Raw genomic sequence first — 27,471 nt, 5'->3', positions numbered from 1 at the left:
CACACAGATGAGGAAATCAGATTGTAGTGTATCTTTGTACTAATTGCTTTTGCCTCTGCAACCTTTTAGGTCGCATCATACAGGTTTCCTAGAACATAAAAGTACAGCTGAGTTTGCCCCAGTAATGTAAACAGATAAGTCTTCCTCTTATAGGTTATCCCAGTTTATTATCACTTTACTTGCATGAACATCTTTCAGATTTTTGTTACAGCTGTGGTCAGTCACTTTTATTCCGTGCACTGGGTTTACTGTTGAACACTTTAGAGTTTTATATTTATTTATTTATTGCTGTGCTTCAGGAATATTATCTTCTACAGCTGTTGAACCAAGACTGGTACTGTAAAAGTTAAAGAGCAGTGTTTGCATGCAAAGATGTCCTCCTGAAACTACAGGTCTTATAGGTTTATTTCATGTAATTAGCAAGAGTCCATAAGCTAGTGACATATGGGATATACATTCCTACCAGGAGGGGCAAAGTTTCCCAAACCTCAAAATGCCTATAAATATACCCCTCACCACACCCACAATTCAGTTTTACAAACTTTGCCTCCCATGGAGGTGGTGAAGTAAGTTTGTGCTAGATTCTACGTTGATATGCGCTTCGCAGCAGGCTGAAGCCTGATTTTCCTCTCAGAGTGCAGTGAATGTCAGAGGGATGTGAAGAGAGTATTGCCTATTTGAATACCATGGTTTTCCTCTAGGGGATCTATTTCATAGGTTCTCTGTTATCGGTCGTAGAGATTTCTTTTCCTACCTCCCTTTTCAGATCGACAATATACTCTTATATACCATTACCTCTACTGATTCTCGTTTCAGTACTGGTTTGGCTATCTACTATATGTAGATGAGTGTCTTAGGGTAAGTAAGTCTTATTTCTATTTGACACTCAAAGCTATGGTTGGGCACTTTATATGTAAAGTTCTAAATATATGTGTTTAAACTTATATTTGCCATGATTCAGGATAATCAGTATTCCTTCATTCAGACTGTCAGTTTCATTTTTTTTGGGAAAATGCATATAAATTTTATTTTTCTTACCTTAAAATTTTCAATTGACTTTTTTCAAAACTGCGAGCGGTTAGGCTCGCGGGTGCAGAAAAAGCTTCAATTTATTGCGTCATTTTTGTCGCGAGACTTTTTTGGCGCAAAAATTTCATCATATCCAGCGTCCTATTTGGCGCCGGAAGTTTTCATGTAATTGCGTCATTTTTTTGACGTATGTGTATTGCGGACGTTTTTTTGGCGCCAAAAAATATGGGCGTCATTCTTGGCGCCAAAATATGTGGGCGTTATACTTGGCGCCAAAAATGTGGGTGTCATACTTGGCGCCAGTTTTTTTCACGTTATTTCAGTCTCACTTTTTAGTTGCTTCTGGTTTTCTAGAGGCTTGTTTCATTTTGCATTTTTTCCCATTCCTGAAACTGCCATTTAAGGAATTTGATCATTTTGCTTTATATGTTGTTTTTTCTTTTACATATTGCAAGATGTCACTACCTGACCCTGGATCAGAATCTACTTCTGGAAAAGCGCTGCCTGATGTCGGTTCTACCAAAGCTAAGTGCATTTGTTGTACAGTTTTGGTAACTGTTCCTCCGGCTGTAGTTTGTGTTAGCTATTATGATAAGCTATCCAATGCTGATAATATTTCCATTAGTAATAATCCATTACCTGTTGTTGTTCCTTCAACATCTAATGTTCAGGATGTTCCTGTTAATGTTAAAGAATTTGTTTCTAATTCTATTTGGAAGGCTCTGTCTGTTATTCCTCCTTCTAGTAAACGTAAGAGGTCTTTTAAAACTTCACATATTTCAGATTAATTTTTAAATGACCGCCATCATTCTGACTTATCTATTTCTGATGAGGATCTATCTGGTTCAGAAGATTCTACCTCAGATATTGACACTGATAAATCTTCATATTTGTTTAAGATGGAGTTTATTCGTTCTTTACTTAAAGAAGTGTTGATTGCATTAGATATGGAGGAGTCTAGTCCTCTTGATATTAAAACTACTAAGCGTTTAAATTCAGTTTTTAAACCTCATGTAGTTATTCCAGAAGTTTTTCCAGTTCATGATGCTATTTCAGAAGTAATTTCTAGGGAATGGAATAGTCTGGGTACTTCATTTACTCCTTCTCCAAGGTTTAAGAAATTGTACCCTTTGCCATCTGATAGATTAGAGTTTTGGGAAAAAATCCCCAAAGTTGATGGGGCTATCTCTACTCTTGCTAAACGTACTACTATTCCTACGGCAGATAGTACTTTGTTTAAGGATCCTTTAGATAGGAAGCTTGAATCCTTTCTAAGGAAGGCTTATTTATGTTCAGGTAATCTTCTTAGACCTGCTATTTCTTTGGCTGATGTTGCTGCAGCTTCAACTTTCTGGTTGGAAGCTCAACAAGTGTCAGACCATAATGCTTATAGCATTGTTAAACTCCTTCAACATGCTAATAACTTTATTTGTGATGCCATTTTCGATATCATTAGAATTGATGTCAGGTATATGTCTTTAGCTATTTTAGCCAGAAGAGCTTTATGGCTTAAGTCTTGGAATGCAGATATGACTTCTAATTCAACTTTGCTTTCTCTTTCTTTCCAAGGTAATAAATTATTTGGTTCTCAGTTAGACTCAATAATTTCAACTGTTACTGGGGGGAAGGGAGCCTCTTTACCTCAGGATAAAAAATCTAAGGGTAAATATAGGTCTGTTAATCGTTTTCGTTCCTTTCGTCAGAATAAGGAACAAAGCCTGACCCTTCCTCTAAAGGAACAGTTTCCGTTTGGAAACCTTCTCCAGTCTGGAATAAATCCAAGCCTTTTAGAAAGTCAAAACCAGCTCCCAAATCTGCATGAAGGTGCGGCCGTCATTCCAGCACAGCTGGTAGGGGGCAGGTTACGATTTCTTTCATGTAATTAGCAAGAGTCCATGAGCTAGTGACGTATGGGATATACATTCCTACCAGGCGGGGCAAAGTTTCCCAAACCTCAAAATGCCTATAAATACACCCCTCACCACACCCACAATTCAGTTTTACAAACTTTGCCTCCCGTGGAGGTGGTGAAGTAAGTTTGTGCTAGATTCTACGTTGATATGCGCTTCGCAGCAGGCTGGAGCCCGGTTTTCCTCTCAGAGTGCAGTGAATGTCAGAGGGATGTGAAGAGAGTATTGCCTATTTAAATTCAATGGTCTCCTTCTACGGGATCTATTTCATAGGTTCTCTGTTATCGGTCGTAGAGATTCATCTCTTACCTCCCTTTTCAGATCGACGATATACTCTTATATACCATTACCTCTACTGATTCTCGTTTTAGTACTGGTTTGGCTATCTACTATATGTAGATGAGTGTCCTGGGGTAAGTAAGTCTTATTTTTTGTGACACTCTAAGCTATGGTTGGGCACTATATATATATATATATATATATATATATATATATATATATAAGTTCTAAATATATGTCTTTAAACTTATATTTGCCTTGATTCAGGATGATCAATATTCCTTATTTCAGACAAGTCCGTTTCATTATTTGGGTTAATGCATATGAATAATCAATTTTTTTCTTACCTTAAAATTTTTTTCAAATTGACTTTTTTCCCCTGTGGGCTGTTAGGCATTCTTGGCGCGGACTTTTTTGGCGCAAAATTTTTTTTTGTCATTTGAAGTCCACATGAAGGTGCGGCCCTCATTCCAGCACAGCTGGTAGGGGACAGGTTACGATTTTTCAAAGACATTTGGATCAATTCGATTCAGAACATTGTTTCACAAGGGTACAGAATAGGTTTCAAGGTAAGGCCGCCTGCAAAGAGATTTTTTCTCTCTCGCATTCCAATAAACCCAGTGAAGGCTCAGGCATTTCTGAAATGTGTTTCAGATCTAGAGTTGGCTGGAGTAATTGTGCCAGTTCCAGTTCTGGAACAGGGTCTGGGGTTTTACTCAAATCTATTCATTGTACCAAAGAAGGAGAATTCCTTCAGACCAGTTCTGGATCTAAAGATATTGAATCGTTATGTAAGAATACCAACATTCAAAATGGTAACTATAAGGACTATTCTGCCTTTTGTTCAGCAAGGGCATTATATGTCCACAATAGATTTACAGGATGCATATCTTCATATTCCGATTCATCCAGATCACTTTCAGTTTCTGAGATTCTCTTTTCTAGACAAGCATTACCAATTTGTGTCCCTTCCGTTTGGCCTAGCAACAGCTCCAAGGATCTTTTCAAAGGTTCTCGGTGCCCTTCTCTCTGTAATCAGAGAACAGGGTATTGCGGTATTTCCTTATTTGGATGATATCTTGGTACTTGCTCAATCTTTACATTCTGCAGAATCTCACACGAATCAACTTGTGTTGTTTCTTCAAAGACATGGTTGGAGGATCAATTTACCAAAGAGTTTGTTGATTCCTCAGACAAGGGTAACCTTTTTGGGTTTTCAAATAGATTCAGTGTCCATGACCTTGTCTCTAACAGAAAAGAGACGTCTGAAATTGGTTTCAGCCTGTCGAAACCTTCAGTCTCAATCATTCCCTTCGGTAGCTTTGTGCATGGAAATTCTAGGTCTCATGACTGCTGCATCGGATGCGATCCCCTTTGCTCTTTTTCACATGCGACCTCTTCAGCTTTGTATGCTGAACCAGTGGTGCAGGGATTATACAAAGATATCACAATTAATATCCTTAAATCCCAATGTATGACACTCTCTGACTTGGTGGATAGATCACCATCGTTAAGTCAAAGGGGCTTCTTTTGTTCATCCAACCTGCACTGTGATCTCATCAGATGCGAGTCTGTCAGGTTGGGGAGCTGTATGGGGATCTCTGACAGCGCAGGGGGTTTGGGAATCTCAGGAGGCGAGATTACCAATCAACATTTTGGAACTCCGTGCGATATTCAGAGCTCTTCAGTTCTAGCCTCTTCTGAAGAGAGAATCCTCAGGCTATGAAAGAAGTATCTCGGATACTTGTATGTGCGGAATCCAGCTCCTGTCTAATCTCTGTGGTTCACATCCCAGGTGTAGACAATTGGGAAGCGGATTATCTCAGTCGCCAGACGTTACATCCGGGCGAATGGTCCCTTCACCCAGAGGTATTTCTTCAGATTGTTCAAATCTGGGGACTTCCAGAAATAGATCTGATGGCCTCTCATCTAAACAAGAAACTTCCCGGGTATCTGTCCAGATCCAGGGACCCTCAGGTGGAGGCAGTGGACGCGTTGTCGCTTCCTTGGAATTATCATCCTGCCTATATCTTTCCGCCTCTAGTTCTTCTTCCAAAAGTGATTTCCAAAATTCTAATGGAACGTTCGTTTGTGCTGCTGGTGGCTCCAGCATGGCCTCACCGGTTTTGGTATGCGGATCTCATTCGGATGGCCAGTTGCCAACCTTGGACTCTTCCGTTAAGACCAGACCTTCTATCTCAAGGCCCTTTTTTCCATCAGGATCTCAAATCATTAAATTTGAAGGTATGGAAATTGAACGCTTGATTCTTAGTCATAGAGGTTTCTCTGACTCAGTAATTAATACTATGTTACAGGCTCGTAAATCTGTGTCTAGGAAGATTTATTATCGAGTCTGGAAAACTTACATTTCTTGGTGTTCTTCTCATAAATTCTCCTAGCATTCTTTCAGAATTCCTAGAATTTTACAGTTTTTTCAGGATGGTTTGGATAAAGGTTTGTCTGCAAGTTCCTTGAAAGGACAAATCTCTGCTCTTTCTGTTCTTTTTCATAGAAAGATTGCTATTCTTCCTGATATTCATTGTTTTGTACAGGCTTTGGTTCGTATCAAACCTGTCATTAAGTCAATCTCTCCTCCTTGGAGTCTTAATTTGGTTCTGAGGGCTTTACAAGCTCCTCCGTTTAAACCTATGCATTCTCTGGACATTAAATTACTTTCTTGGAAAGTTCTGTTCCTTTTGGCCATCTCTTCTGCTAGAAGAGTTTCTGAGTTATCTACTCTTTCTTGTGAATCTCCTTTTCTGATTTTTCATCAGGATAAGGCAGTGTTGCGGACTTCATTTAAATTTTTCCCTAAGGTTGTGAATTCTAACAACATTAGTAGAGAAATTGTTGTTCCTTCATTGTGTCCTAATCCTAAGAATTCAAAGGAGAGATCTTTACATTCTTTGGATGTAGTAAGAGCTTTGAAATATTATGTTGAAGCTACTAAAGATTTTAGAAAGACTTCTAGTCTATTTGTTATCTTTTCTGGGTCTAGAAAAGGTCAGAAGGCCTCCGCCATTTCTTTGGCGTCTTGGATAAAGTCTTTGATTCATCATGCTTATGTAGAGTCGGGTAAATCCCCGCCTCAAAGAATTACGGCTCATTCTACTAGGTCAGTTTCTACTTCCTGGGCGTTTAAGAATGAAGCTTCTGTTGATCAGATTTGCAAAGCAGCAACTTGGTCTTCTTTGCATACTTTTACTAAATTCTACCATTTTCATGTGTTTTCTTCTTCTGAAGCAGTTTTTGGTAGAAAAGTACTTCAGGCAGCTGTTTCAGTTTGATTCTTCTGCTTATAATTATAGTTTTTTTCATTATTGAGATTAAAACTTTTGTTTTGGGTTGTGGATTATTATTATTTTTCAGCGGAATTGGCTGTCTTTATTTTATCCCTCCCTCTCTAGTGACTCTTGCGTGGAAGTTCCACATCTTGGGTATTTATTATCCCATACGTCACTAGCTCATTGACTCTTGCTAATTACATGAAAGAAAACATAATTTATGTAAGAGCTTACCTGATAAATTCATTTCTTTCATATTAGCAAGATTCCATAATGCCCACCCTTTTTTGTGGTGGTTATGATTTTTTTGTATAAAGCACAATTATTCCAATTCCTTATTTTTTATGCTTTCGCTCCTTTCTTATCACCCCACTTCTTGGCTATTCGTTAAACTGAATTGTGGGTGTGGTGAGGGGTGTATTTATAGGCATTTTGAGGTTTTGGAAACTTTGCCCCTCCTGGTAGGAATGTATATCCCATACGTCACTAGCTCATGGACTCTTGCTAATATGAAAGAAATGAATTTATCAGGTAAGTTCTTACATAAATTATGTTTTTTCAAAGATGTTTGGATCAATTCGATTCAAAGTCTTTGGATTCAGAACATTGTTTCACAAGGGTACAGAATAGGTTTCAAGGTAAGACCACCTGTGAGAAGATTCTTTCTTTCACGCATTACAGTAAACCCAGTAAAGGCTCAAGCGTTTCTGAAATGTGTTTCAGATCTGGAGTCAGCTGGGGTAATTGTGCCTGTTCCAGTTCTGGAACAGGGCCTGGGGTTTTATTCAAATTTGTTCATTGTTCCAAAGAAAGAGAATTCTTTCAGACCAGTTCTGGATCTAAAAATATTGAATCGTTATGTAAGGATACCAACATTCAAGATGGTGACTATAAGGACTATTCTGCCTTTTGTTCAGTAAGGGCATTATATGTCTACAATAGACATATCTTCATATTCCAATTCATCCGGACCATTATCAGTTCCTGAGATTCTCTTTTCTAGACAAGCATTACCAGTTTGTTGCTCTTCCTTTTCGCCTAGCAACAGCTCCAAGGATCTTTTCAAAGGTTCTCGGTGCCCTTCTTTCTGTAATAAGGGGGCAGGGTATTGCGGTGTTTCCTTATTTGGACGATATCTTGGTACTTGCTCAGTCTTTACATTCTGCAGAATCTCACACGAATCAACTCATGTTGTTTCTTCAAAAACATGGTTGGAGGATCAATTTACCAAAGAGTTCCTTGATTCCTCAGACAAGGGTAACCTTTTTGGGTTTCCAAATAGATTCAGTGTCCATGACTTTGTCTCTAACAGAAAAGAGACGTCTGAAATTGGTTTCAGCTTGTCAAAACCTTCAGTCTCAATCTTTCCCTTCGGTAGCTTTGTGCATGGAAATTTTAGGTCTCATGACTGCTGCATCGGATGCAATCCCTTTTTCTCGTTTTCACATGAGATCTCTTCAGCTTTGTATGCTGAGCCAATGGTGCAGGGATTATACAAAGATATCACAATTAGTATCCTTAAATCCCAATGTTCGATCTTCTCTGATTTGTTGGTTAGATCACCATCGTTTAGTTCAAGGGGCCTCTTTTGTTCGTCCAACCTGGACTGTGATCTCTACAGATGCGAGTCTTTTAGGTTGGGGAGCTGTATGGGGATCTCTGACAGCGCATGGGGTTTGGGTATCTCAGGAGGCGAGATTACCAATCAATATTTTGGAACTCCGTGTGATTTTCAGAGCTCTTCAGTTCTGGCCTCTTCTGAAGAGAGAACCGTTTATTTGTTTTCAGACAGACAATGTCACAACCGTGGCATATGTCAATCATCAAGGGGGACTCACAGTCCTCAGGCTATGAAAGAAGTATCTCGGATACTTGTATGGGCGGAATCCAGCTCTTGTCTAATTTCTGCGGTTCACATCCCAGGTATAGACAATTGGGAAGCGGATTATCTCAGTCGCCAGACGTTACATCCGGGCGAATGGTCTCTTCACCCAGAGGTATTTCTTCAGATTGTTCAAATCTGGGGGCTTCCAGAAATAGATCTGATGGCCTCTCATCTAAACAAGAAACTTCCCAGGTATCTGTCCAGATCCAGGGATCCTCAGGCGGAAGCAGTGGACGCGTTGTCACTTCCTTGAAATTATCAACCTGCTTATATCTTTCTGCCTCTAGTTCTTCTTCCAAGAGTGATTTCCAAAATCCTAATGGAGCGTTCGTTTGTACAGCTGGTGGCTCCAGCATGGCCATACAGGTTTTGGTATGCGGATCTCGTTCGGATGGCAAGTTGCCAACCTTGGACACTTCCGTTAAGGCCAGACCTTCTGTCTCAAGGCACATTTTTCCATCAGGATCTCAAATCATTAAATTTGAAGGTATGGAGATTGAACGCTTAATACTTAGTCATAGAGGTTTCTCTGACTCAGTGATTAATACTATGTTACAGGCTCGTAAATCTGTGTCTAGAAAGATCTATTACCGAGTCTGGAAGACTTACATTTCTTGGTGTTCTTCCCATAAATTCTCTTGGCATTCTTTTAGAATTCCTAGAATTTTACAATTTCTTCAAGATGGTTTGGATAAGGGTTTGTCTGCAAGTTCCTTGAAAGGTCAAATCTCTGCTCTTTCGGTTCTTTTTCATAGAAAGAATGCTAATCATCCTGATATTCATTGTTTTGTACAGGCTTTGGTTCGTATCAAGCCTGTCATTAAGTCAATCTCTCCTCCTTGGAGTCTCAATTTGGTTCTGAGGGCTTTACAGGCTCCTCCGTTTGAACCTATGCATTCTCTGGATATTAAATTACTTTCCTGGAAAGTTTTGTTCCTTTTGGCCATCTCGTCTGCTAGAAGAGTTTCTGAGTTATCTGCTCTTTCTTGTGAATCTCCTTTTCTGATTTTTCATCAGGATAAGGCGGTGTTGCGGACTTCATTTAATTTTTTACCTAAGGTTGTGAATTCTAACAACATTAGTAGAGAAATTGTTGTCCCTTCATTGTGTCTTAATCCTAAGAATTTTCTGGAGAGATCTTTACATTGTTTGGATGTAGTAAGAGCTTTGAAATATTATGTTGAAGCTACTAAAGATTTCAGAAAGACTTTTTGTTATCTTTTCTGGTTCTAGGAAAGGTCAGAAGGCTTCTGCCAGCAACTTGGTCTTCTTTGCATACTTTTACTAAATTCTACCATTTTGATGCGTTTTCTTCTTCTGAAGCAGTTTTTGGTAGAAAAGTTCTTCAGGCAGCTGTTTCAGTTTCATTCTTCTGCTTATAATTTCAGTTTTTTTCATTATAAGATTAAAACTTTTTGATTTGGGTTGTGGATTATTTTTTCAGCGGAATTGGCTGTCTTTATTTTATCCCTCCCTCTCTAGTGAGTCTTGTGTGGAAGTTACACATCTTGGTATCTGCTATCCCATACGTCACTAGCTCATGGACTCTTGCTAATTACATGAAAGAAAACATAATTTATGTAAGAACTTACCTGATAAATTCATTTCTTTCATATTAGCAAGAGTCCATGAGGCCCACCCTTTTTTGTTGTGATTATGATTTTTTTGTATAAAGCACAATTATTCCAATTCCTTATTTTTGATGCTTTCGCTCCTTTCTTATCACCCCACTTCTTGGCTTTTCGTTAAACTGAATTGTGGGTGTGGTGAGGGGTGTATTTATAGGCATTTTGAGGTTTGGGAAACTTTGCCCCTCCTGGTAGGAATGTATATCCCATACGTCACTAGCTTGGACTCTTGCTAATATGAAAGAAATGAATTTATCAGGTAAATTCTTAATAAATTATGTTTTTGCCATTCTTTAAAACTGTTCCCTGCAGCTCCCCTTTGCCTTGGCTCAATCACATAGTATTCTCTGCCTCTTCTGCAGTTCAGATAAGTGTATCCGTGTTTGATATTTTGGTATTTAAAGGGGAAAATTGAGTACTAGTTTTCCAGGTCATGCCACAAAAATTATGACATGTACTTCACTAGCTTTTATGGAGGAGTCTAAAATAAAATGTAACTCTTCAAGGTTTGAAAAGTTTTTTTTTTACAGCCTTTCCCTGTAGTTTTTGAATGTATGTAAATGTGTACTGCTCAGTACTGTAGCCCCCTTGTTACCATAGACTATCAATTTTCTCATAAATTAACCTATTTCTACCTTATCCAAGTTAAGTTGCTTTTCCATTAAAGATAGATTACGCCTTCAAAAGTATTATGGATAGGTGGATTGAGTCAGCCTTTAAAATGTATATCAAACTTAAATTGTCTTTATAGGCAGTATGTATCTGTTGTTGTTTAAAAAGAAAGATAATCCCTTTATTACCCCTTCCCCAGTTTTGCATAACCAACACTGTTATAGAAATACAAATTTTACCTCTGTGATTACCTTGTATCTAATCCTCTGCAAACTGCCCCCTTATTTCAGTTAATTTGACAGACTTGCATTTTAGCCAATCAGTGCTCGCTCCAGGGTAACTTCACGTGCATGAGCTTAATGCTATCTATATGAAACACATGAACTAATGCCCTCTAGTGGTCAAAATGCATTCAGATTAGAGGCAGTTTTCAAGGTCTAAGACATTAGCATATGAACCTCTTAGGTTTAGCTTTCAACTAAGGATACCAAGAGAACAAAGCAAAATTGGTGATAAAAGAAAATTGGAAAGTTGTTTAAAATTACATTCTCTATTTAAATCATGAAAGTTTTTTTTGGACTTGACTGTTCCTTTAAGCAGTTACACCAGTGGTTTTTGCTGGTTCAATTTTATTTTATTTAACGGATATATTAATGTTTTTCCACCCCTGATAAGAATTTGTCCTTTCATTCTTTTCATTTTTTTCTGGTCCATATTCCATCTAAAGGGGAGGAGAGTCCACAGCTTCATTCATTACTGTTGGGAATTAGGAACCTGGCCACCAGGAGGAGGCAAAGACACCCCAGCCAAAGGCATAAATACCTCTCCCACCTCCCTCATCCCCCAGTCATTCTTTGCATTTCGTCACAGGAGGACGGCAGAGAAGTGCAGAAGATCAGCGTAGTCTCTTATGGGGGGTAGTAGTCTTTGGAATGGGACTGGAGTTTTAAGTAGTCCTGTCAGCCTCTCAGAGCCTGGGCTAAAGTTTTTCCGGAGATACAGGGAGAGTCTTTCTGCGAAACCATCCCGACTCATATTAACAGCTCCACAAGCAATCAGCGTTGACGAGTTTCGCTGCCTGCTTTATGCACTCAAGTCCATGTCAGGAGCAAGGCTACTAACCTGTCACACTTGAAGGGCCGTGTTCCTGTTCCACGGCGTAGATTCTGGTAAGATAGTTTCATTATTATATAATGATAACACGGAAGACACAATCACAGCGTTGACGCCTTTTATCTTTAAAGAATCAAGTATTAATATTCCTGGAAAGGGGATTATTGAACAGGGGGGGGGTTATACATGATATTGTTTGTGTCATTGCTGAGTTGTGTGAGATGAGGCTCTGGCAATGTGTTGAACTTTCAGGTGACTTACGGTAGTATGGCGGGGGCCTTGTTTTTTGGCGCGTTTTCTCCTTAGGCAGGAGCAGTTCCTGCTTGGCATTCCATGTGACCGGGTGTAGCTATCTTCCTCTGTTGATCAGCGGTGCAGGAGACTAAGTGGTTTCTGTAGTCCGGGTCATAGGAGGGGGTGAGTGCCCCAGCCATTGGAAGTTATAAAGTTGCCTATTTATTAAGTTAATCTAGTCCTTAATAACAGCGCAAGCTATGGAGGACTCGGACGCGTTAGAGGGCTCGCCCCCTTTAACTAGGTCTCATTCCTTTATTTATTGTGAGGAGGTTCTGGTATATCAGCCTTCTCAACTATGTTCCACATACCTTAATAAAGTTACAAGGTGCGTTTCCTGCATCCATCTCCTATTGCACATGCATCGCCCCAAGGTCCAACCATTACTCCTGTGGGAGAGATTAGTTGGCCGTCAAATTTTGCGGATCAACTGCAATTGGTGGTATTGAAAGTGATCCATGCCTTACCACGTTCTGCTAAGCGCAAGCGTAGGGCGTATAATGGCGGCCCAGCCCAGGGGTTGTCTGCGCCTGTGGAAATTTCTGAGGCATTATACGATGCCTCTAGTTACCCTTGTCTGAGGAATCAAGGAACTCTTTGGTAAATTGATCCTCCAACCATGTTTTTGAAGAAACAACATGAGTTGATTCGTGTGAGATTCTGCAGAATGTAAAGACTGAGCAAAAATCCCTGTGTGAAATGGTCGAGGGGAGACTTCCATCGACGAGATACAGGACAAGATTAAGGCGCTGAAGATCGCCGGGAGGATTCTCTCCTTCTGATAAATATTCTGGAACTCTGAGCAATCTACAATGCTCTGAAGGCATGGCCTCTTCTGGGGTTGTTCAACTTAATCAGATTTCAGACCAACAACATTACCTCGATGTGGTGGCTTACATCAACCACCAGGGGGGGTACGAGGAGCTCCCTAGCTATGAGGGAGGTGTCTCGGATCTTGGGGTGGGCGGAGTCCAACAGCTGCTCGCTCTCTTCTATTCACATTCCAGGTGTGGACAACTGGGAAGCAGACTTTTTTCAGCAGACAATCCTTCCATCCGGGGGAATGGTCTCTTCACCCCAAAGTGTTTGCAGAGATTTGTATCAGGTGGGGATCGCCGGAGATAGACCTCATGGCGTCCAGACTCAATTGCAAGCTACCCCGATACGGGTCGAGGTCAAGCAATCCCCAGGCAGAGCTAATAGATGCCTTAGCCGTGCCTTGGGGGTTCAGCCTAGCTTACATTTTTCTACCTCTACCACTTCTACCTTGTGTAGTGGCACGCATCAAACAGGAGCGAACTTAGGCCATTCTGATTGCTCCATTGTGGCCGCGGAGGACGTGGTTTGCGGATCTGGTGGGGATGTCATCCTCTGACGTGGAGGTTACCCTGTCGCAGGGATCTGCTGGAACAGGGCCCCTTTTTATCATCAAAATCTCGATTCTCTGAGGCTGGCTGCGTGGAGATTGAACGCACCGTCATGGCCAAGAGAGGCTTTTCTGCAAGTTTGATTGATACTCTCAGTCAGGCAAGGAAGCCAGTCACTCTTCGCATCTACCATAAGGTGTGGAGGACTTACTTGTCATGTGTGAGAAGCATGGATATCTTTGGCATAAGATGAAGGTATCCAGGATTCTGTCCTTTCTCCAAGACGGTTTGGAGAAGGGTCTTGCCGCTAGTTTTTTAAAGGGACAGATTTCGGCATTATCAGTCTTGTTACATAAAAGACTTGCTGAGCTCCCTGACATCTAATCTTTTGTTCAGGCTCTGTCCAGAATCAGGCCTGTCTTTAGACAGCCTGCTCCCCCATGGAGCTTAAAGTTGGTTCTTAATGTTTTGCAGAGGGTTCCATTTAAACCTATGCATTCCATTGACATTAAGATTCTGTCCTGAAGGGTTCTTTTTCTGTTAGCCATTGCATCGGCACGCAGAGTATCTGAACTGGCTGTCTTGCAATGTGCCCCACCTTATCTGTTTTTTTCATGCAGATAAGGCTTTGCTTCACACTGGTTTGGGGTTTCTTACCATGGTGGTGTCTAACCGTAACATCAATCAGGAAATAGTGGTTCTTTCTTTGTGTCCTAACCCTTCCTCTTCTAAGGAGAGGTTACTTCATAATCTGGAAGTGGTTCGTGCCCTGAAGTTCTATCTTCAGGCTACGAAGGATTTCAGACAGTCTACATCTCTTTTTGTGGTGTATTCAGGGAAGCGCAAGGGGCAGAAGGCCTCTTCTACTAATCTGTCCTTTTGGTTGAGGAGCTTGGCCTATGAGACAGCGGGACATAAGACTCCTCAGAGGATCACGGCTCATTCAACCAGAGCGGTGGCTTCTTCTTGGGCCTTCAAGAATGAGGCCTCTCTGGAGCAAATTTGTAAGGTGGCTACCTGGTCCTCCTTACACACTTTTACTAAGTTTGACAAATTTGACGTTTTTGCTTCTGGGAGAGAGGTTTTGCAGGCTGTGGTGCCGTCAGATTAGGGTCCGCCTTTTTCCTCCCAGTTTCATTTAGTGTCCTCTAGAGCTTGGGTATATGTTCCCAACAGTAATGAATGAAGCAGTGCACTCGCCTCCCCTTTAGATAGAAAACCTAAATGATGCTTACCTGATAATTTCATTTCCATCGAGGGGAGGAGAGTCCATGGCTCCCGCCCGTATCTCCGATGGGTGGACCTAAATTTAATTTATGTTCTGGCACCATTTATACCCTGATATTTCTCCTGCTGTTCCTTATTTCCTTGGCAGAATGACTGGTGGGGGAGGTATTTAAGCCTTTGGCTGGGGTGTCTTTGCCTCCTCCTAGTGGCCAGGTTCCTAATTCCGAACAGTAATGAATGAAGCTGTGGACTCTCCTCCCCTCGATGGTAATTAAATTATCAGGTAAGCATAATTTATGTTTTTGAACCTATCAATGAATTATTTTTAAAATGCCATGAAAGTATGCTAAATACTTTTTTAAGCTTTATTGTCCATAATTCTATAAATACTGTATAAAGACTTAAAACCACTTGCTTTCAATTTTAAAAACAAATATGTCTTATACAATAAATTTTTATATTTTGTGCCAGAGCTTGTGGTCTTCTATTAAATATACTTCCTTGTGTGATTTTTATTACTATAACAATTAAAGTTTGTTTTAAGCACAAGGAGAATGACGTTATCACTAACTTCTATTGATCTATTAGACAAAGCAGATTTCTTCCATGCACATGTTCTTTGTTTTTTCTACATTAATGGTTTTCCATCTTTGCAAGTAGGATTGGTTAGCAAGATCTTCATTGGACACTGGTAGGGAGTCTTTTCACAGCCTATTTATTTATGTAGGCAGTTTTAGTACTGACTAGGCATAGGCAGAATTGTGTTACTCTGCATTTGTTTACTAAACACACAAAATACATCAGATCAATAACATACTAAAAGTAATATCACATGGAGGTCTGCCCAAAAAATCTGTTTGGGTGTGTGTCATTTTTGTGACCCGTTTCAGAATTATTTAGTTTTCTCTATAGAAGGTTCTAGCTTTGTATACTGTTGGTAAAATGATAGATAGATATACAGTTGGATAGATACACAATTAGATAACTAATTAGATGGATATTGAGAGAAAATATTAATTTCAGGTACCTTAAATATTATACCCACCACCCCAGAGGCAGAACTTTTCTTCACTTTCTGCAATGAGATTTTTTTTTAGTGAAAATTTTTCTGCAGGTCATTTTTAAATAAAATTATATTTTAAATTAGACAGTTACACTAAGGCACCAGTTCAACTGCAATGTGTTGGTTAACTGAAGAATAAAGCATATTTTAATGCTTTATAATATAATTTCATTGCAAATTAACTGCATACAAAAAAAGACATTTTAAAATAAGAATAAACAACTTTGCAGACTGGGAAAGGCTAGGGGGCGGGTTTGAAAAAATCTCTGAGAGCCAGTAAACAAGCAATGTGCTGCTGCTGCATACTTGACTGCTCACTTCAAACAGCACTTTGCTCTGGATGCACTGTGTTAAGAAAAACTTATACACTGCAACCAGAGCACAGCTCTGTTTGAAGAGAACTGTCTCATGTGGAGCAGCACTACAAAGTTCAAGCCCTAACGGTTCCTGCATGTGTCCTGTTCTTTCTGCAGACATGCTGCATTTTCTGCGATGACATCTCAGATCACTGTATGTTCTGCCTTGGGGCCCACCACTTAAAGGACCACTAAAGTCAAAATAAAAGTTTGATTCATATAAAGCAAAAGCATAAGTACATACATATATGCATTTCTGTCACATGATACAGAGGGATGGAAAGTGGGATTAACTTTGAAATTTAACTGGAAATATTCTACTGCTCATTTCAGTTTTAAAGTAAGTGCTATTGCATTACCATTTTATTGTGTATTTGCCAATTCAATTTCTACTGTATTTAGTGGTCCTTTAAATGTGATATAACTGAGTAATGAGTAATTTATTGAGTAATTTTATTGAATGCAAATAAAAATATATAAATGAAGCATTCATCCTATTATGAAACCTAACATATAAATACAGTTTGCTGGTATGTGCCGTTGGTACATGTTCTGCTTTTACAAGTACTTAAAGTTATGGTTTATGAAACTGAAATGGTTATTTTTCTTTGTATTTTCCAATAGCCACCTACAAAATACCTCCTTCCAGAACTGAACGTATCTGATTATGGAAAAAAATGCGTGGTCATTGACCTGGATGAAACTTTAGTCCACAGTTCATTTAAGGTATCCGCTACCTTTTGCTTGATTTTTGTGTTAAATATAATACATATATCATTACCAATATATATATTTTTCTCCAACATTGGTGTGTCCGGTCCACGGCGTCATCCATAACTTGTGGGAATATTCTCTTCCCCAACAGGAAATGGCAAAGAGCACAGCAAAAGCTGTCCATATAGTCCCTCCCAGGCTCCGCCCCCCCGTCATTCTCTTTGCCGCTCTGAACAAGTAGCATCTCCACGGAGATGGTGAAGAGTATGTGGTGTTTAGTTGTAGTTTTTTATTCTTCTATCAAGAGTTTGTTATTTTAAAATAGTGCTGGTATGTACTATTTACTTTGAAACAGAAAGAGATGAAGAGTTTTGTTTAAAAGAGGAGTATGATTTTAGCAGCAGTAACTAAAATAGATTGCTGTTCCCACACAGGACTGTTGAGATGAGAGAACTTCAGTTGGGGGGAACAGTTTGCAGACTTTTCTGCTCAAGGTATGACTAGCCATTTTCTAACAAGACTGTGTAATGCTGGAAGGCTGTCATTTTTCCCTCATGGGGATCGGTAAGCCATTTTCTTAGACTATAGAAAGAATAAAGGGCTTATTATGGGCTATTAACTGGTGACACTCTTAAGGGCTAAATCGATTGTTTATTTAAGTTATATTTGGAAAGTTTGAATTAATTTTCACGAACGTTTTTTTTGCCAGGCACTAGTTTAGACACCTTCCCAGTCAGGAAGGGCCTTTCACTATAGTAGGCAGAGCCTCATTTTCGCGCCATTATTGCGCAGTTACTTTTGAGTACAGTGCATGCAGCTGCATGTGTGAGGGTCTGGTATCCACTGAAAACGTTCCTAGAAGGCTTAAATTGGTATCGTATACCCCCCTGGGATTGGTAAAGTCGCAACAAAGGCTGTGGCTGGGACTGTAGTGGGGTTAAAATTGCAAACGGCTCCGGTTTCCACATTTTAAGGGTTAACAGCTTGAAAATTGGGGTGCAATACTTTGAATGCATTAAGACACTGTGGTGAAAATTTGGTAAAGATTGGATAATTCCTTCATACTTTTTCACATATTCAGTAATAAAGTGTGCCCTGTTTAACATTTAAAGAGACAGTAACGGTTTTGTTTAACATGTCTGTACCTTCAGATAGAACATGTTCTGTATGTATGGAGGCCAAGGTGGTCCCCCCTTCAAATGTATGTGATAATTGTGCCATAGCGTCCAAACATAGTAAGGACAGTACTGTCACAAATAGTAAGGTTGCCCAGGATGATTCCTCAGATGAAGGAAGTAGAGAGAGTTCTCCATCATCTCCTTCTGTGTCTATACCAGTTATGCCCGCGCAGGCGACCCCTAGTACTTCTAGCGCGCCAATGCTTGTTACTATACAACAATTGACGGCAGTAATGGATAACTCCATAGCTAATATTTTATCCAAAATGCCAGCATTTCAGAGAGAGCGCGATTGCTCTGTTTTAAACACTGTAGAGCAGGAGGGCGCTGATGATAATTTTTCTGTCATACCCTCACACCAATCTGAAGTGGCAGTGAGGGAGGGTTTGTCAGATGGAGAAATTTCTGATGCAGGAAGAATTTCTCAGCAGGCAGAACCTGATGTGACATTTAAATTTAAATTAGAGCATCTCCGCGCATTACTTAAGGAGGTGCTATCTACTCTGGATGATTGTGACAATCTGGTCATCCCAGAAAAATTGTGCAAGATGGACAAGTTCCTAGAGGTCCCGGTGCACCCTGATGCCTTTCCAATACCTAAAAGGGTGGCGGACATAGTGAATAAGGAGTGGGAGAAGCCAGGCATACCTTTCTCCTGTTAAGTGTAGTCACTCCACGGGTCATCATTACTTATGGGATATTAACTCCTCCCCAACAGGAAGTGCAAGAGGATCACCCAAGCAGAGCTGCTATATAGCTCCTCCCCTCTACGTCACACCCAGTCATTCTCTTGCACCCAACTAATAGATAGGATGTGTGAGAGGACTGTGGTGATTAAACTTAGTTTTTTATATCTTCAATCAAAAGTTTGTTATTTTAAACGACACCGGAGTGTGTTGTTTCCTTCTCAGGCAGAATTTGAAGAAGAATCTACCTGAGTTTTTGTATATGATCTTAGCGGACGTAACTAAGATCCGTTTGCTGTTCTCGGCCATTCTGAGGAGTAAGGTAACTTCAGATCAGGGGACAGCGGGCAGGTTCACCTGCAAAGAGGTATGTTGCAGTATATTATTTTCTAAGGAATGGAATTGACTTTGAAAATACTGCTAATACCGATATAATGTAAGTACAGCCTTAAATGCAGTAGTAGCAACTGGTATCAGGCTGACATGTATATATGTTAACACTTAAGTATTTCTGGGGAATGGCACTTCACTGGGAAAATACTGTATGCATATATCTTTTAGCCTAACTTGCAGTGGGAGCGACTAGCAGCAGGCTTTTTAAAGACATTTCATATATTTGATTTTAAACGTTTGCTGGCATGTTAAATCGTTTAATTATCTGAGGTACTTGGTGAAAATTGTTTTGGGCTTTATTTTCCACATGGCTGTCGAGACTGTGCTTGACTGTGATAAAAACGTTTATATTGTCAATTGTTATACGTTTTTTTTTTCTGATATTAAGGGTTAATCATCCATTGCTAATGTGTGCAATCCTTTGCTAATTTTGGTTTATATAAACTAATCCGGTTCATTGTTATTCAACTGTGACAGTTTTTGTGTGCTTCTTAAAGGCACAGTAACGTTTTTTACATATTGCTTGTAAATTTAGTTGAAAAGTATTTCCAAGCTTGCTAGTCTAATTGCTAGTTTGTTTAAACATGTCTGACTCAGAGGAAACTCTTTGTGCAATATGTTCAAAAGCCGAGGTGGAGCCCAATAGAAATTTATGTACTAATTGCATTGATGCTACTTTAAATAAAAGTCAATCTGTACATGTTAAGCAACATTCACCAGACAACGAGAGGGAAGTTATGCCGACTAACTTGCCTCACGTGTCAGTACCTGCATCTCCCGCTCAGGAGGTGCGTGATATTGTAACGCCAAGTACATCAGGGCGGCCATTACAAATCACTTTACAAGACATGGCTAATGTTATGACTGAAGTTTTGTCTAAATTGCCAGAACTTAGAGGTAAACGAGATCACTCTGGGATGAGAACAGAGTATACTGATAATGCTAGGGCCATGTCTGATACTGCGTCACAATATGCAGAGCATGAGGACGGAGAGCTTCATTCTACGGGTGACGGATCTGATCCAAATAAATTGGATTCAGACATTTCAAATTTTAAGTTGAAGCTGGAAAACCTCCGTGTGTTACTAGGGGAGGTGTTAGCGGCTCTGAATGATTGTAACACAGTTGCAATCCCAGAGAAAATGTGTAGGTTGGATAAATATTTTGCGGTACCGACGAGTACTGACGTTTTTCCTATACCTAAGAGACTTACTGAAATTATTACTAAGGAGTGGGACAGACCCGGTGTGCCTTTCTCACCCCCTCCTATATTCAGAAAAATGTTTCCAATAGACGCCACCACACGGGACTTATGGCAAACGGTCCCTAAGGTGGAGGGAGCAGTTTCTACTTTAGCTAAGCGTACCACTATCCCGGTGGAGGATAGCTGTGCTTTTTCAGATCCAATGGATAAAAAGTTAGAGGGTTACCTTAAGAAAATGTTTGTTCAACAAGGTTTTATATTACAACCCCTTGCATGCATTGCGCCTGTCACGGCTGCGGCTGCATTTTGGTTTGAGTCTCTGGAAGACACCCTTGACTCAGCGACATTAGATGAGATTTCACTTAAGCTTAAAACCCTTAAGCTAGCTAATTCATTTATTTCTGATGCCGTAGTACATTTAACTAAACTTACGGCTAAGAATTCCGGATTCGCCATTCAGGCACGCAGAGCGCTGTGGCTAAAATCCTGGTCAGCTGATGTAACTTCTAAATCGAAATTACTTAACATACCTTTCAAGGGGCAGACTTTATTCGGGCCCGGTTTGAAAGAAATTATCGCTGATATTACGGGAGGTAAAGGCCATGCCCTGCCTCAAGACAGAGCCAAACCTAGGGCTAGACAGTCTAATTTTCGTGCCTTTCGTAACTTCAAGGCAGGAGCAGCATCAACTTCCTCTGCTCCAAAACAGGAAGGAGCTGTTGCTCGCTACAGACAAGGCTGGAAACCTAACCAGACCTGGAACAAGGGCAAGCAGGCCAGAAAACCTGCTGCTGCCCCTAAGACAGCATGAAGTGAGGGCCCCCGATCCGGGAACGGATCTAGTGGGGGGCAGACTCTCTCTCTTCGCCCAGGCTTGGGCAAGAGATGTCCAGGATCCCTGGGCGTTGGAGATCATATCTCAGGGATATCTTCTGGACTTCAAAGCTTCTCCTCCACAAGGGAGATTTCACCTTTCAAGGTTGTCAACAAACCAGATAAAGAAAGAGGCGTTTCTACGCTGTGTACAAGACCTTTTACTAATGGGAGTGATCCACCCAGTTCCGCGGTCGGAACACAGACAAGGGTTTTACTCAAATCTGTTTGTGGTTCCCAAAAAAGAGGGAACCTTCAGACCAATACTGGATTTAAAGATCCTAAACAAATTCCTAAGAGTTCCATCGTTCAAGATGGAAACTATTCGGACAATCTTACCCATGATCCAAAGAGGTCAGTACATGACCACAGTGGATTTAAAGGATGCTTACCTTCACATACCAATTCACAGAGAACATTACCGGTATCTAAGGTTTGCCTTCCTAGACAGGCATTACCAGTTTGTAGCTCTTCCCTTCGGGTTGGCTACGGCTCCAAGAATCTTTACAAAGGTTCTGGGCTCTCTTCTGGCGGTACTAAGACCGCAAGGAATTTCGGTAGCTCCGTACCTAGACGACATTCTGATACAAGCGTCAAGCTTTCAAACAGCCAAGTCTCATACAGAGTTAGTACTGGCTTTTCTAAGGTCGCATGGGTGGAAAGTGAACGAGGAGAAGAGTTCTCTCTTACCACTCACAAGAGTTCCCTTCTTGGGGACTCTTATAGATTCTGTAGAAATGAAAATTTACCTCACAGAGGACAGGTTAACAAAGCTTCTAAATGCTTGCCGTGTCCTTCATTCCATTCAACACCCGTCAGTGGCTCAATGCATGGAGGTAATCGGCTTAATGGTAGCGGCAATGGACATAGTTCCTTTTGCACGCCTGCACCTCAGACCGCTGCAATTGTGCATGCTAAGTCAGTGGAATGGGGATTACTCAGATTTGTCCCCTACACTGAATCTGGATCAGGAGTCCAGAGATTCTCTTCTATGGTGGCTTTCTCTGCCGCATCTGTCCAGGGGGATGCCCTTCAGCAGACCAGACTGGACAATTGTAACTACAGACGCCAGCCTTCTAGGTTGGGGCGCTGTCTGGAATTCCCTGAAGGCTCAGGGATCATGGACTCAAGAGGAGAGTCTCCTTCCAATAAACATTCTGGAATTGAGAGCAGTTCTCACTGCCCTACTGGCTTGGCCTCAGTTAGCAACTCTGAGGTTTATCAGGTTTCAGTCGGACAACATCACGACTGTGGCTTACATCAACCATCAGGGGGGGACAAGAAGTTCCCTAGCGATGATGGAAGTATCAAAGATAATTTGCTGGGCAGAGTCTCACTCTTGCCACCTGTCAGCGATCCACATCCCAGGAGTGGACAACTGGGAGGCGGATTTCCTAAGTCGCCAGACTTTTCATCCGGGGGAGTGGGAACTTCATCCGGAGGTCTTTGCCCAAATACTTCGACGTTGGGGCAAACCAGATTTGGATCTTATGGCGTCTCGCCAGAACGCCAAGCTTCCTCGTTACGGGTCCAGGGACCCGGGAGCGGTCCTGATAGATGCCTTGACAGCACCTTGGACCTTCAGGATGGCTTATGTGTTTCCACCATTCCCGATGCTTCCTCGTTTGATTGCAAGGATCAAACAGGAGAAAGCATCAGTGATTCTAATAGCGCCTGCGTGGCCACGCAGGACCTGGTATGCAGATCTAGTGGACATGTCATCCTGTCCACCTTGGTCTCTGCCTCTGAGACAGGACCTTCTAATTCAGGGTCCTTTCAAACATCAAAACCTAATTTCTCTGAAGCTGACTGCATGGAAATTGAACGCTTAATTTTATCAAAGCGTGGATTTTCAGAGCCAGTAATTGATACCTTAATACAGGCTAGGAAACCTGTTACCAGGAAAATTTACCCTAAGATATGGCGTAAATATTTACACTGGTGCGAATCCAAGGGTTACTCATGGAGTAAGGTTAGGATTCCTAGGATATTGTCTTTTCTACAAGAAGGTTTAGAAAAGGGTTTATCTGCTAGTTCGTTAAAGGGACAGATCTCAGCTCTGTCCATCCTTTTACACAAGCGTCTGTCAGAAGTTCCAGACGTTCAGGCTTTTTGTCAGGCTTTGGCCAGGATTAAGCCTGTGTTTAAATCTGTTGCTCCGCCGTGGAGCTTAAACTTAGTTCTTAACGTTTTACAGGGTGTTCCGTTTGAACCCCTTCACTCCATTGATATCAAGCTGTTATCTTGGAAAGTTCTGTTTTTAATGGCTATTTCCTCGGCTCGTAGAGTCTCTGAATTATCAGCCTTACATTGTGATTCTCCGTATCTGATTTTTCATTCAGATAAGGTAGTTCTGCGTACTAAACCTGGGTTCTTACCTAAGGTAGTCACTAACAAGAATATCAATCAAGAGATTGTTGTTCCATCATTGTGTCCTAACCCTTCCTCAAAGAAGGAACGACTTCTGCACAATCTAGATGTAGTCCGTGCCCTGAAATTTTATTTACAGGCAACTAAAGATTTTCGACAAACTTCTTCCCTGTTTGTCGTTTATTCTAGACAGAGGAGAGGTCAAAAAGCATCTGCTACCTCTCTATCCTTTTGGCTTCGTAAACATAATACGTTTAGCCTATGAGACTGCTGGACAGCAACCTCCTGAAAGGATTACAGCTCATTCTACTAGAGCTGTGGCTTCCACTTGGGCCTTTAAGAACGAGGCCTCTGTTGAACAGATTTGCAAGGCTGCAACTTGGTCTTCTCTTCATACTTTTTCCAAATTTTACAAATTTGACACTTTTGCTTCTTCGGAGGCTGTTTTTGGGAGAAAGGTTCTTCAGGCAGTGGTTCCTTCCGTATAGAGATCCTGCCTGTCCCTCCCGTCATCCGTGTACTTAGCTTTGGTATTGGTATCCCATAAGTAATGATGACCCGTGGACTGACTACACTTAACAGGAGAAAACATAATTTATGCTTACCTGATAAATTCCTTTCTCCTGTAGTGTAGTCAGTCCACGGCCCGCCCTGTTTTTTAAGGCAGGTCTAAATTTTTTAATTATACTCCAGTCACCACTGCACCCTATAGTTTCTCCTTTCTCGTTTGGTTCCTGGTCGAATGACTGGGTGTGACGTAGAGGGGAGGAGCTATATAGCAGCTCTGCTTGGGTGATCCTCTTGCACTTCCTGTTGGGGAGGAGTTAATATCCCATAAGTAATGATGACCCGTGGACTGACTACACTACAGGAGAAAGGAATTTATCAGGTAAGCATAAATTATGTTTTTGTCCCTCCTCCTATATTTAAAAAATTGTTCCCTATGGTCGACCCCAGGAAGGACTTATGGCAAACAGTCCCTAAGGTCGAGGGGGCGGTTTCTACACTAGCCAAGCGCACGACCATTCCCATTGAGGACAATTGTGCTTTCAAATATCCTATGGATAAAAAATTGGAGGGTTTGCTTAAAAAGATTTTTGTACAGCAAGGTTACCTCCTTCAACCTATTTCGTGCATTATTCCTGTCACTACAGCGGCGTGGATCTGGTTCGAGGAACTGGAAAAGTCGCTCAGTAGGGAGACTCCGTATGAGGAAGTCATGGACAGAATTCACGCACTTAAGTTAGCTAATTCCTTTATTTTAGACTCCGCTTTGCAGCTAGCGAGGTTAGCTGCGAAAAATTCAGGGTTTGCAATTGTGGCGCGCAGAGCGCTCTGGCTAAAGTCTTGGTCGGCGGATGTATCTTCCAAGACAAAATTGCTTAATATCCCTTTCAAAGGTAAGACCCTTTTTGGGCCAGAATTGAAAGAGATTATTTCAGATATCACTGGGCGAAAGGGCCATGCCCTCCCACAAGATAGACCTTTCAAGGCTAAGAATAAGTCCAATTTTCGTTCCTTTCGCAATTTCAGGAACGGACCGGCTTCCAACTCTGCAGCCTCTAGACAAGAGGGTAACGCTTCCAAGACTAAACCAGCTTGGAAACCAATGCAAGGCTGGAACAAGGGTAAACAGGCCAAGAAGCCTGCTGCTGCTACCAAGACAGCATGAAGGGGTAGCCCCCGATCCGGGACCGGATCTAGTAGGGGGCAGACTCTCTCTCTTTGCTCAGGCTTGGGCAAGAGATGTTCAGGATCCCTGGGCACTAGAAATAGTCTCTCAGGGTTATCTTCTAGAATTCAAGGAACTACCCCCAAGGGGAAGGTTCCACATGTCTCACTTATCTTCAAACCAAATAAAGAGACAGGCATTCTTACATTGTGTAGAAGACCTGTTAAAGATGGGAGTGATACACCCAGTTCCAACTGTGGAACAAGGTCAGGGGTTTTACTCAAATCTGTTTGTAGTTCCCAAAAAAAGAGGGAACTTTCAGACCAATTCTGGATTTAAAAATTCTAAACAAATTTCTCAGAGTTCCATCGTTCAAAATGGAAACCATTCGAACAATTTTACCTACAATCCAGGAGGGTCAATTTATGATTACCGTGGATTTAAAGGATGCGTATCTACATATTCCACAAAGATCATCATCAGTTCCTAAGGTTCGCCTTTCTGGACAAACATTATCAGTTCGTGGCTCTCCCATTCGGGCTAGCCACTGCTCCAAGAATTTTCACAAAGGTGCTCGGGTCCCTTCTAGCGGTTCTAAGACCAAGGGGTATTGCAGTGGCACCTTATCTGGAAGACATTCTAATCCAAGCGTCGTCTCTTTCCAAAGCAAAGGCTCATACAGACATTGTTCTAGCCTTTCTCAGATCTCACGGGTGGAAGGTGAACGTAGAAAAGAGTTCCCTTTTTGGGAACAATAATAGATTCTTTAGAAATGAAGATCTTCCTGACAGAAGTCAGAAAGTCAAAGCTTCTAAACGCTTGTCAAGTTCTTCACTGTATTCTGCAGCCTTCCATAGCTCAGTGCATGGAAGTAGTAGGGTTGATGGTTGCAGCAATGGACATAGTTCCTTTTGCTCGAATTCATCTAAGACCATTACAACTGTGCATGCTCAAGCAGTGGAATGGGGACTATACAGAACGACAAACGACTGGCAGCTGTGCCAGATGTACAAGCTTTTGTACAGGCTTTGGTCAGAATCAAACCTGTTTACAGACCCTTGACTCCTCCCTGGAGTCTAAATTTAGTTCTTTCAGTTCTTCAAGGGGTTCCGTTTGAACCCTTACATTCCATAGATATCAATTTACTATCTTTGAAAGTTCTGTTTTTGGTTGCTATTTCTTCTGCTAGAAGAGTTTCTGAATTATCTGCTTTGCAGTGTGATCCACCCTATCTGGTGTTCCATTCAGATAAGGTTGTTTTGCGTACCAAGCCTGGTTTTCTTCCAAAAGTTGTTTCCAACAAGAATAGTAACCAGGAAATAGTTGTTCCTTCTTTGTGTCCGAATCCAGTTTCAAAGAAGGAACGTTTGTTACACAATTTAGATGTAGTCCGTGCTTTAAAGTTCTATTTAGAAGCAACAAAGGATTTCAGACAAACTTCTTCTTTGTTTGTCGTTTATTCTGGTAAGAGGAGAGGACAAAAAGCTACTGCTACCTCTCTTTCTTTCTGGCTGAAAAGCATCATCCGATTGGCTTATGAGACTGCTGGACGGCAGCCTCCTGAACGAATCACAGCTCACTCTACTAGGGCTGTGGCTTCCACTTGGGCCTTCAAGAACGAGGCTTCTGTTGATCAGATATGTAAGGCAGCGACTTAGTCTTCTCTGCACACTTTTGCCAAATTCTACAAATTTGATACTTATGCTTCTTCGGAGGCTATTTTTGGGAGAAAGGTTTTGCAAGCCGTTGTGCCTTCTGTTTAGGTAACCTGATTTGCTCCCTCCCTTCATCCGTGTCCTAAAGCTTTGGTATTGGTTCCCACAAGTTATGGATGACGCCGTGGACCGGACACACCAATGTTGGAGAAAACAGAATTTATGCTTACCTGATAAATTACTTTCTCCAACGGTGTGTCCGGTCCACGGCCCGCCCTGGTTTTTTTAATCAGGTTAGAAAAATTTCTTTCTCTATACACTACAGTCACCTAACCGTCGGTCGAATGACTGGGGGGGCGGAGCCTGGGAGGGACTATATGGACAGCTTTTGCTGTGCTCTTTGCCATTTCCTGTTGGGGAAGAGAATATTCCCACAAGTTATGGATGACGCCGTGGACCGGACACACCGTTGGAGAAAGTAATTTATCAGGTAAGCATAAATTTTGTTTTTAAAATTTCAGTAATAAAACTAGTTTAAAGGGACATTTTTTTGTGCATTATGCTTCCTGTGCTGAATAAAGCATTTTTTTTCCATATGATGACGATAGTCCATAGGAATCCATAACATGTGGGATATAATTCCTGCCACTAGGAGGAGGCTAAGAATTCACACAAGAAC

General features: G+C 41.2%; 1 protein-coding gene across 1 annotated transcript in view; it reads left to right on the top strand.

Annotated features, from left to right (window-relative positions):
• Positions 1-27,471, top strand: part of CTDSPL (CTD small phosphatase like) — a 302,498-nt gene that overhangs the window by 214,796 nt on the left and 60,231 nt on the right. Inside the window, 1 exon segment of the mRNA XM_053713772.1 lies at positions 16,672-16,773. Coding sequence (XP_053569747.1) covers positions 16,672-16,773 — 102 coding nt within the window.

The sequence above is a fragment of the Bombina bombina genome, chromosome 5 (genome assembly GCF_027579735.1).
Source record: "Bombina bombina isolate aBomBom1 chromosome 5, aBomBom1.pri, whole genome shotgun sequence".
NCBI lineage: Eukaryota > Metazoa > Chordata > Amphibia > Anura > Bombinatoridae > Bombina > Bombina bombina.
Note: the sequence above shows the minus strand (reverse complement) of the source record. Positions and strands in the feature narration are given on the sequence as shown.